General features: G+C 46.7%; 1 protein-coding gene across 1 annotated transcript in view; it reads left to right on the plus strand.

Annotated features, from left to right (window-relative positions):
* The window catches only part of ITIH6 (inter-alpha-trypsin inhibitor heavy chain family member 6), a 71,244-nt gene extending 69,379 nt beyond the window's left edge, over positions 1 to 1,865 (plus strand). Inside the window, exon 15 of the mRNA XM_063432714.1 lies at positions 618 to 1,865. Coding sequence (XP_063288784.1) covers positions 618 to 859 — 242 coding nt within the window. The 3' untranslated portion in view covers positions 860 to 1,865. The remainder of the gene's footprint in view (positions 1 to 617) is intronic.
* The last annotated feature ends 10,705 nt before the right edge of the window (positions 1,866 to 12,570 follow it).

Genomic DNA, 12,570 nt, shown 5'->3' on the forward strand with positions numbered 1-12,570 from the left:
TGGGCAGGACAAAGTTACTCAGCACTGCAAACCTGGAGGGCCCATAACACAGTCACCAGGGGGGACCTGCATTAGCCAGGACTAAACGTTACTCACCACTGCAAACCTGGAGGGTCCATAACACAGTCACCAGGGGGGATCTCCATTAGCCAGGACTACAAGTTACTCACCACTGCAAACCTGGAGGGTCCATAACACAGTCACCAGGGGGGACCTCCATTAGCCAGGACTACAAGTTACTCACCACTGCAAACCTGAAGGGTCCATAACACAGTTACCAAGGGATCTCCATTAGCCAGGACTACAAGTTACTCACCACTGCAAACCTGGAGGGTCCATAACACAGTCACCAGGGGGGATCTCCATTAGCCAGGACTACAAGTTACTCACCACTGCAAACCTGGAGGGTCCATAACAGTCACCAGGGGGGACCTCCATTAGCAAGGACTAGTTTTTACTCACAAATTGCGAGTGCACGACTCTAAATTTCGAGTTCTAATGTAACTATTTGTGTTTTTAATTAACTATTCTTTTCATGCACGATAGGTCAATGCATTACAATAGGGGTGAGTTTCTTTTGAAAAAACACCTTAACATTCTTTGTATTTATTTTTCAGGTCAATTCCAGAATGCACAAATAGAAGTCACAGAGAAAAAGGAAAGCAACAAGTTGACATCCTTAGCCATCGTGACACGAAATAACCACACTGCTCCAGCTACTCTTGTTTTGAAATCAATGAAGGACTCACCCGCACGCACGCACATGTCCAAGTGTTGGTTGGTAAAACATGGGGATATAGAAAATATTCTTGATGGAAAATACATCTCATACGTAGTAACGGACCTTCAGGAACTGTAAAATCACAAATAAGAATTCAGATATAATACTGGACTGTTGTGATGATGGCAAACTAGATACAGAAGCCAAGAGAACTTACTGGTTAACATTAGTAAACATCCTTCAGAAGGTCAAGGTTCTAGAACGTCATCTGGAGCTAGAACTAAAATAGGCAACTGTGGATTTCCTTCTCTTGTTCAACTACTTTTCTCAGCAGCCAGAGTATCTATATGAAGCTGATCGGAACTGTAGATTATCGGAGAGTAGAGTAGAAAATGCACTGAAAGGTTCTGTGTACAACATGTCGGACTCACCAACATTGACCTAGCAGATCTTGTCATGGTTCGGTCAACAATTAAACAAAAAAACTATTGTAAAGTATACGAATAACTATATAACTATATATATGTATAATAGGTTATACTAATCTGTTGTGTATATGTAAAAAAAAATGTGATATGGAGACAGAATGGCTGATTAAAGGGGCAGCTTTGTACAATATGTTGAAAACACACCTATTCGGAATCGAAAGCTGTGGATCTATTGAATCTATTGAGAGAAAAAAAGATTACCGTGATTATTGTATCTGTCCAAATACCTTATTGTCCAAATACAAAGGAATTCCTCTTCTTTTATAGCGTGGATTTACCGCATAAGAAATACAATTTAGTGGTACTTCCATTTAAATGTCCATCTCGGAGATAAAAAAATAAATAAATGTGTCCCTCCCTTAGTGATGTCTTCTTCAGGCTGATATTCACATGCACAGGCTGTATCCATTCATTTTTGTTTAATGAATGAGGAGCTACAAGTAACTTTGTTGCACAATCTTCTGATTGGCCTAAATAGAGCAACACAGTGCAGAGGTTTATGGGAAATATAGATCTAAAATGTTCTATTTTTGTATCTAATTACGTTCCCTTTAAAGAGGCAGACAGAGGCTTAGAGGAAAGTTGATTTTGCATTATTTGCAGTGAATAAAAACATGGATGTAGTTTAATGCAAATAAATAAATCAGAATTAATAATTTGTATGATGCTCTGTCCGATAAACGTTTTAAACATTTTGTGTCGGATTTGGTTAATTACCGTGTGGCATAGTACGATGATGTTAAGATGTGAACTTAGATTCTACATTGCAGGAGAGCAGCCCACAGCAGTCTGTGCACAGGGCCGGTGCAAAGATTTTTGCCGCCCTAGGCAAAAGTAAAGTTTGCCGCCCTCCCCTCCCCCCCCCCATATGATCTGCCGTTAACTAACACAATTGCTGCAGTACCGCCGTGTTTACATTAAAAGGCCTGCAGGGACAGGCTATAGACAGGCTGAAGTGGTTCTGGGGACTGTAGTGTTTCTTTAATGTGAGGTAAATTAGAGATTAGTACCACGAATAATATACTAGATTGCCTACTTACAACCAGATGAGGATGATGATGGGCTCTAGCTGTAGTCTGGCTCCACTGGTCTGGTGTAGAACAGGCTCTTTGGAGGCTGTTTGTAACTGTGGTCACAAAAATCAATGTTCTGGGAGAACGGGAAGCAGCTCCATTTTTGAACGCCCTTTACACAGCTCAAGGTCTGGGTCCCAGGGTCCACCTTCACGTTCCACCAATGAGTTTGTTCACAGGAGGTGGAGTAGGGGATGTCCTGATATGTGTGTAAGGAATTCATTGTGTGAATCTGTGGTTGTATGTGTAAGGGCTGCAAGGTGTGTTTCTGTGTATGTACGGGATGCAGTGAGTGCGTCTGTAAGGGGTGCATTGAGTATGTATAAGGAATGCATTGTGTGTAAGGGTTGCATTGCTTGTGTGTGTGTGTCTGTGTGTGTAATGCATTGTGTGTTTTTCTGTGTGCAAGGGGTGCATTGTCTTTGTGTGTAAATCACTCTCTTCTCCCCCCCTTGTTCCTCTCTTCTCCCCCCTCCTTTGTCACTCTCATCTCTCCCGTTGTCACTCTCTTCTCCCCTCTCCACTCTCATTCCCCCTCCCAACCCCGTAAATTCCCCTCCCTGTCAATTTCTCCCCCCCCCCCCACCCTGTCAATTTCTTTCCCCTCCCTTTCAATTTATCCCCCCCTTCAATTTATTCCCCCCACCCTGCCTGTCAATTGTATTCCCCCCACCCTCCCTGTCAATTTCCCCCCCCTCCCTTTCAATTTATTCCCCCCACCCTCCCTGTCAATTTATCCCCCCCTCACTTTCAATTTATTCCCCTCCCCTCCCTGTCAATTTATTCCCCTCCCTGTCAATTTATTCCCCTCCCTGTCAATTTATTACCCTCCCTGTCAATATATTCCCCCTCCCTCCCTTTCCATTTATTACCCCCCCTCCCTTTCAATTTATTCCCCCTGTCAATTTATTCCCCCCCCAACCTTTTGTCAGGATCGGGACAGGGATCCAACACGCAAAGTACAAACAGGACAGGGTACGTATACCGGACCTTAGAATGGCCGGACTAACGTACGGAGAGTAAAGAGAATGGTCAGAAACAAGCCGAGGTCGAGGGAACGAGAGGACAGGTGAGCGAGGAACAAGCCGGGTCAAGGATACCAGAGGGAAACAGAGTAAGTCAAACTAGCCGGGTCGGAACCAAAGGAATAACTGAAATCGCCAGAGCACTGTGTGACTAGACAGGCTAGAACCACGACAGGGCAATGAGTGAATGGGAGAAACAGGTTTAAATACCCTGGTTACAGTGAGTATACCCGCCTCCGACGAGTCCTGAGTGGCTTCCAGTCACTTGAGTGACAGATCGGTCCGGACTGACGTCATGACGTCGGGCAGCGTGCGTGACGTCATAAAATGAGATGGATCCCTCGCGGCCGGCGTGAGAGTGTCTAGGAGAGCCGCGAGGGATGGAGGAAGCCGACCTGCTGGAGGAGTAAACTACTAAGTCTCTACCTCTTTCGGAGGTAGAGGCTTCAGGTACCCTGACAGTACCCCCCCTCTCAGATACGCCCACCGGGCGGAAGGAACCGGGACGAGACGGAAAGCGTGAGTGAAACGCCCTGCGAAGGCGAGGAGCATGAACATCCTCTTGTGGTACCCAACTTCTCTCCTCAGGACCATATCCCTTCCAGTCGACCAAATATTGTACTCTCCCCCGAGAGATACGAGAATCAATGATGGAGTTAACCTCATACTCCTCCTGACCCTCCACCTGAACAGAGCGAGGAGGGGCGATCGTGGAGGAGAATCTGTTACAAACTAGGGGTTTCAACAATGAAACGTGAAAGGAGTTAGGGATGCGTAAGGCAGCTGGGAGAGCTAGACGATACGCCACTGGGTTAATTCGAGTCAAGATCCTGTAAGGGCCAATATATCGAGGAGCGAATTTCATGGAAGGAACTTTAAGCCGAATATTCCTAGTGCTTAACCATACTCTATCGCCTGGAACGAAAATCGGAGCCGCCCTTCTACGTTTATCGGCGTGTTTCTTAACCAGCATAGAATTGTGTAGAAGAATTTGTCGAGTCTGATCCCACAACTTCCTCAAATTGGCAACATGTACATCAACCGACGGTACACCTTGGGAAGGAGAAACCGAGGGAAGAATAGATGGATGAAAGCCATAGTTCATGAAGAAGGGGCTTGAATGAGTAGAGTCACAAACGAGATTGTTGTGCGCAAACTCCGCCCAAGGAATCAAACCGACCCAATCGTCCTGGTGTTCGGAAACAAAACAACGTAGATATTGCTCAATCTTTTGGTTAGTACGTTCAGCAGCTCCGTTCGACTGGGGATGATAGGCAGAAGAGAAATTTAATTTAATACCTAGTTGAGAACAAAAGGATCTCCAAAAACGGGAAACAAATTGGGACCCTCTGTCAGATACGATTTGGGAAGGTATCCCATGTAAGCGAAAAATCTCCCTCGCGAATATCTCTGCCAACTCTTGGGAGGATGGAAGTTTAGGCAAGGGAATGAAGTGGGCCATCTTGGTGAATCTGTCAACCACGGTGAGGATAACAGTCTGTTTTTTAGAGATAGGTAGATCGACAATAAAGTCCATGGCCAAACAAGACCATGGTTTCTCTGGTACCTCTAAGGGATGCAGGAATCCACTTGGGAGCGTATGAGGTTGTTTGGTCTTAGTACACACTTCACACGCAGCGATGAAATCTTTAGTATCTTTACGTAAAGCAGGCCACCAGAAGTCTTTAGAAATCAAAGCATACGTCTTGCGGATACCAGGATGTCCCGCCATCTTGCTGTTATGGAAACATTGCAACAGCTCCAGTTGAAGAGTAGGAGGAACGAAATGTCGACCCTCAGGAGTCTGTTTAGGTGCTAGATGTTGCAGCTTAATGATCTCGGCCAGTAACGGGGAATGAATCCTGAGATTCGTATTAGCAACAATCTTGCATTTAGGAACTATAGAAGAAAGAATCGGTTCAGATACAGTGAAAGGTTCATATTGTCGAGACAAAGCATCGGCCTTAGAGTTCTTAGAGCCAGGTCTGTAAGTAAGTACATAATTGAAATGAGTCAGGAATAAGGACCAACGAGCTTGCCTAGAGGACAAACGCTTAGCCTCCCCAATATAGGACAAGTTCTTGTGGTCCGTCAAAATAGTAACCGGATGTAAGGTGCCCTCCAATAGATGTCTCCACTCTTTCAAGGCTTTAATGACTGCTAACAATTCCCTGTCTCCGATGTCATACCTGCTCTCAGGCCCAGAAAGTTTCTTGGAAAAAAAACCACAAGGATGTAACGGTTTATCCACCCCCAACCTTTGTGAGAGAACGGCACCTACTCCTGTCTCAGAGGCATCGACCTCAAGTAGGAACGGCAAGGATGTATCAGGATGGACTAATATTGGAGCAGAAGCAAAAAGTTCTTTGAGATTTTTGAAAGCAACGAGAGCTTCAGTAGACCAAGTCTTAGTATCAGCCCCTTGTTTGGTCATATTGGTAATAGGTGCAATAATAGAAGAGTAACCCTTAATGAAGCGCCTATAATAATTGGAGAACCCAATAAACCTCTGGATAGCCTTGAGTCCCTTAGGCAATGGCCAATCTAGAATAGACTGGAGTTTGTCAGGATCCATCTTAAAGCCTTCCCCAGAAATCACGTATCCAAGAAAATCTATCTGGGTCTGGTCAAAGCTGCATTTCTCCAATTTGCAGTATAAGCCGTGTTGTAGAAGTTTGTGTAATACCTTTCTGACTTGTCTATGGTGGGTCTCAATCTCTCTAGAGTGTATGAGAATGTCATCCAGGTATACAATAACACAATCCTGTTGAAATTCCCTAAGAACTTCGTTAATTAGATCCTGGAATACTGGCGGTGCGTTACAAAGGCCAAAAGGCATGACCGTGTACTCATAATCCCTGTAGCGGGTATTAAACGCCGTCTTCCACTCGTGACCTTGTTGAATTCTCACCAAGTTATATGCCCCTCTGAGGTCCAACTTGGTGAAAATCTTAGAACCTTTTAGCCGATCAAAGAGCTCGGTAATCAAGGGGATCGGATAGGCATTCCTAATGGTTATTTTATTCAAACCTCGGTAATCAATACATGGTCTGAGTGAGCCACCCTTCTTTTTAACAAAAAAAAAATCCAGCCCCGGCGGGAGAAGAGGATCTCCTAATGAATCCCTTGTCTAAATTCTCCTGAATATATTCCTCTAAAACAGAATTCTCTTTAATGGATAGAGGATATACATTACCCCTGGGGGGCATGGTGCCGGGCAAAAGATTAATTTTACAATCAAAGGTCCTGTGTGGGGGTAGTGTATCAGCGTTCTTCTTATCGAACACTGCTTTCAAGTCTATGTACAGAGGAGGTATCTGTCTCCCTGTAGACTGGGTAGAACTATCTGGTGTGTTAATCATAGCCAATGGAGACACCCTGCGTAAACACCTCTCCTGACAACCCTGGCCCCATGAGATTATCTCCCCTAATTCCCAATCGATAATAGGGTTATGTCTCTTTAACCATGGGTAGCCCAGGACTATGGGAACAGAAGGAGATGAAATGAGCATAAGTGATAAGTTCTCCTCGTGTAAGATACCAATAGTTAAGTTAATGGGTATAGTCTCACGAGAGATAACAGGCTCAAGTAAAGGTCTACCATCTATGGCCTCAACAGCCAAGGGTGTATCCCTTAACTGGGATGGGATAGTGTGTTTAGTAGCAAAGACTTGGTCGATAAAATTCTCAGCAGCTCCGGAATCTATCAAGGCCATGGTCTTTAGCATTCCCTTCTCCCACGTTAAAGAAATTGGTAGCAGAAGCCTGTGATCTTTATAATTATGCGTAGAGGACAAAATAGAAACACCCAAGGCCTGTCCTCTAGAGAAACTTAGGTGCGGGCGTTTCCCGAGCGAGTAGGACAATTCAGACGCAAATGACCTCTGGCTCCACAATACATACATAAACCCTCCCTTCTCCTGTACTGCCTCTCCTCTTCAGAGAGGCGAGTATTGCCTATCTGCATAGGTTCAGGATACAGTGAGGTATTGGACTCAGGACTTTGAAATGTAGGGGCTAATTTAAAGGCAGGTCTGAAGTTCCTCTCTCTAGTATTCTGTCTCTCTCTTAAACACTCATCAATACGAGAAATGAACGAAATTAAGTCCTCTAAATTCTCAGGAAGCTCCCTAGTAGCAACCTCATCAAGGATAATATCTGATAGCCCGTTCAAAAATACATCTATATAAGCCTGCTCATTCCACTTGACTTCTGCCGCCAGAGACCTGAACTCTAGTGCATAATCCACAAGTGTTCGGTTCTCCTGTCTCAGGCGCAACAGTAATCTGGCTGCATTAACCTTCCTACCAGGAGGGTCAAAAGTTCTTCTAAATGCAGCTACAAAGGCATTATAATTATATACCAATGGGTTATCATTCTCCCATAGTGGGTTGGCCCTTCTCAGAGCTTTCTCAATGAGTAGGGTGATAATAAATCCAACTTTCGCCCTATCTGTGGGATAGGAGCGAGGTTGTAGTTCGAAGTGGATACTAATCTGGTTCAAAAAACCACGACACTTCTCCGGTGAACCACCATAACGTACAGGTGGGGTAATACGGGAAGAGGCACCTACAGTGGCTACCTCTAGACCAGAACTTACAGGAGAGATGGAAGTAGTACGGATCTCCTCAGGTGGGTTATTGGCACGAGATAATAGCGCCTGTAGTGCTAGTGCCATCTGGTCCATTCTGTGTTCCATCGCGTCAAACCTGGAATCAGAGGGACCAACCTGACTGTTTGTACCTGCAGGATCCATTGGCCCTGTCGTAATGTCAGGATCGGGACAGGGATCCAACACGCAAAGTACAAACAGGACAGGGTACGTATACCGGACCTTAGAATGGCCGGACTAACGTACGGAGAGTAAAGAGAATGGTCAGAAACAAGCCGAGGTCGAGGGAACGAGAGGACAGGTGAGCGAGGAACAAGCCGGGTCAAGGATACCAGAGGGAAACAGAGTAAGTCAAACTAGCCGGGTCGGAACCAAAGGAATAACTGAAATCGCCAGAGCACTGTGTGACTAGACAGGCTAGAACCACGACAGGGCAATGAGTGAATGGGAGAAACAGGTTTAAATACCCTGGTTACAGTGAGTATACCCGCCTCCGACGAGTCCTGAGTGGCTTCCAGTCACTTGAGTGACAGATCGGTCCGGACTGACGTCATGACGTCGGGCAGCGTGCGTGACGTCATAAAATGAGATGGATCCCTCGCGGCCGGCGTGAGAGTGTCTAGGAGAGCCGCGAGGGATGGAGGAAGCCGACCTGCTGGAGGAGTAAACTACTAAGTCTCTACCTCTTTCGGAGGTAGAGGCTTCAGGTACCCTGACACCTTTCAATTTATTTCCCCCCCTTTCCATTTTTTCCCCCCACCTTTCAATTTATTCCCCCCTCCCTTTCAATTTATTTCCCCCTCACCCTCCCCTACCTCTACTGTAGCGTGGCCGAGCCCTGTATTGTCCGTGGGTACAGGGAGATTTTGTTTCCTGTACCCGGCCGGACTAAAAGGAAGTGAACACTGAGTGTGCACTTCCTGTTAGTTCGGCCGGGTACAGGAGACAGATGCTCCCTGTACCCAGGGCCGGATTAAGAGCCCAGTGGGCCTGGTGCTGACAATTATGATGGGCCTAATTACGGAATCTTATTGACCAAAAACACTAAAACAGTCATACCTCCCAATCCTGCAGGCTGTCCAACTAAGGGCATACTATGCAGGCAGCACCCTGAGCTTGACATAAATGCGTCAAATGATACTCCTACTCCACGCTTTCTAAGGACTGTCCCCTAGCACTCACATGTCCACTTGTCTCCTTACCTTCTTACTAGCAGGCAGAAGTTCCTGGTATATAGTCTGAGACAGATAAAAGGTGTATGTAGTGAGTGTAGAAGAAAGGAGACATGCCACAGTGCTAGAGAGACCAGCGTCTGCATTACCTAAACTAATTTTATTTTCAGCCAGTCCACACAAGTTTTGTTCCCATACATCCCGCTTAAGCTTCCAAACTTAAAGGGACACTATAGTCACCATAACAACTACAGCTTATTGTATTTGTTCTTGTAAGTAGAATCATTCCATTCAGGCCTTTGGCAGTAAGCACTGTCTTTTCAGAGAAAATAACTCCACTGGCCACTCCTTAGATGGCTTCTAGAGGTGCTTCCTGGGGCAGTACTGCCTAGTGTGCAGCACTGCCATTCAGTGTCTCCACCCTCTGCATGCAGACACTGAACTTTCCTCATACAGATACATTGATTCAATTTATCTTTATGAGGAGATGCTGATTGGCCAGGGCTATGTTGGACTTGTGCTGGCTCTGCCCCTGATCTGCCTAGTTGACAGTCTCAGCCAATCCTATGGGGAAGTATTGTAATTTGCTCAGACCACCACTTCTGATGATGTCAGCAGACAGTCAGTTCAGAGGCAGAGCCAGCAGCTGCAGACTTAAATACAAGTCATATTTTACTATACTTAGGGAGGCAAGAAGGGGCCAGGGTGGGGGTTTTAACATAATAGGGTCAGAAATAGATGATTGTGTTCCTGACCCTATAGTGCTCCTTTAAGCAAGAGTATGTGAAGAGTAGTTAGGGTTGCCACCTTTCTTGGAAAAAAATACCAGCCTTAATCATTTGTATAATCACAAGGAGTGACATCAGAGAAAATTCTGTAAAATCACCAACAAACTACTCACAGTATAGATGGATTGCCTCCAGTGTCTCAGTCTCGCAAGTCACTCAGTGTCCTTATGTATCACAGTGTCAGTGTCCCCATGTCGCCCAGTCCCCTAGTCTCCCAGTGTCTCAGTGTCCCCGTTTCGCTCAGTGTCCCAATGTCTCAGTGTGTCCCCATGTCACTAGGATATTGGGGACACAGAGACATGGGGACACTGGGACATATAGGGACACTGGGAGACATGGGGCCACTAGGAACACAGACACTGGGAGACATGGGGACACTGAAACATTTAGGGACACTAAGACACTAGGGACAATGGGAGACTATGGGACACTGGGAGACTAGGGGACACTGGCTGGGAGACTGACACTTGGGGACACTGGGAGACATGGGGACAGTTGTGGACATATACATGGGGACACTGGGACATATAGGGACACATGGGGACACTAGGCACACTGAGAGACATGGGACACAGGCACTGGGAGACTTGGGGACACTGAAACACTAGCGACACTGGGAGAAATGGGACATAGTGTCTCCGTGTCCCAATGTCTGTGTCTCCCAATGTCCCTATGTCTCACAGCATCCCCATGTCTCACAGCATCCCCATGTGTATCAGCATCCCCATGTGTCTCAGCATCCCCATGTGTCCAAGTGTCCCCTAGTGTCTCAGTGTCCCCATGTTTTCCAGTGTCCCCAAGTGTCTCAGTGTTTCCAGGTTTCCCAGTGTCTGTGTCCCCATGTGCCCTAGTGTATCAGTGTCCCCTAGTGTCTGTGTCCCATTTGTCCCCTAGTGTCTGTGTCCCCTAGTGTCTCAGTGTCCCTCCTGCCTTTCACCCCATCCCTCTCTTACCTGAGCTGTAGAGCTGCTGTCTGGACTCTGTGCTGTGTTGCTGCTCCCCCACAGATCAGTAAGTAGTAGAGAGAGGCAGGGATATGCTGTAACTTCCTATTCCTGTCTCTCCCCACACACAGTGACCTACTGGCCGGTGCTGGTATTGCAGAGTAATCTCCATTTATTCTGAGAAAAATACCTGGATTTGTATTGCCGGTATTACTGCAATACTGGCACGGCCAGGCAGCCTCAAATACCAGTCAGGTGGCAAACCAGTAAAATACCAGTCAGGTGGCAAACCTAAGAGTAGTGTGTAAAAAAAAAAAAAAAAAATTTTTTTTTTTTTTAAAATGGGCCTATTCCATGGGCCTGGGCCTGGAGCTGCAGCTCCATCAGCCCCTATGTTAATCCGGCCCTGCCTGTACCCGCGGACCATACAGGGCTCGGCCACGCTACATTGAGGGAGGGACAGGAGGGAGCGCTGAGCGCTTCCCTCCTGTTAGTCCCTCTCCTCATGCTGCACCCGGGCGGTGCGCCCTCATGGACGCACCAGCCCGGGCAGAGCTGCAGCCGCCTGAGGCTCTCTACAGAGCGCTCGGGTGGCTGCAGCATGAGGGGGGCCGGCGCTCCTAGCGGCGCCCCTACCCAAGGGGCGCCCTAGGCGGCTGCCTAGTCCGCCTAACAGGTAGCGCTGGCCTACCCTTGACCTGTGCCTGACCAGTCTGGTCCTGAATTAACGCCAGGGAAGCCATGCATACAGACAGGCACACACATAGCTGCCGACAAAGCAATAAAACAAAACCCAAATGCAAACACATCACTACAACAACCCACATGCACGCACACACACAACCTCACAAGCAATGCCAGCAACCCCTCACACATACACACAAAGCCACACATAATACAACATATCACACACACAATAAAACATGATACACAGTCCACGTACATACACAACACCCACAATATCACAAACTGCTCATGCACATACACAATATAACAGATACCACAAGCGCACAAACAGGAGTTCTGCCACCCTAGGCAAAGATCCATTTTGCTGCCCCCTCATGTCACTCACTAGCTGAAAGACACACTCACTGACACACACTCACTCACTGACACACATACCCACATACACACACACACATAGACACTTACTGACAGATATACACTGACTCACTGACAGACACACACACATACACACACTTACTGATAGACATACACTCACTGACAAACACACACTCACTCACTGACAGAGACAGACACACACTCACTGACATACACTCACTCATTGACAGACACACACACACACAGAGACTTACTCACTGATAGACACACAAACACACGCTCACTGACAGACATACACTAACTCACCTTGAGGATCGTCCGGGCGCTGGGAGCGGCTCAAGAGCCGCTCGCCCAGCACTGCGGCCCCAGACAGGGGCTGGCAGCTCGCCAGGAGCCGGCCCTGCACACAAACACAACTCTACAAAGCAGCAGCACCTACACATAAAGCAAACACAATACGACAACATACACGTTAATCTAAAATAGTAGGACTGTCATGCCAAGGCAAGGGACTTCACAGTTTTGTTTTGTAGCACTGGTGCTAAAAAGGTTTCCTACCACTGTTCTACGCTGTATTTCTACCCCATCACTCTGCTTTAACGTCTTGTCTTTATTGTGATAAGAAGCAGAAATAAGCTGAGCCACAATTGTTTTCACACACTGATGGGATTTGGAGAAATAACAT

The sequence above is a fragment of the Pelobates fuscus genome, chromosome 9, assembly GCF_036172605.1.
Source record: "Pelobates fuscus isolate aPelFus1 chromosome 9, aPelFus1.pri, whole genome shotgun sequence".
Lineage (NCBI taxonomy): Eukaryota > Metazoa > Chordata > Amphibia > Anura > Pelobatidae > Pelobates > Pelobates fuscus.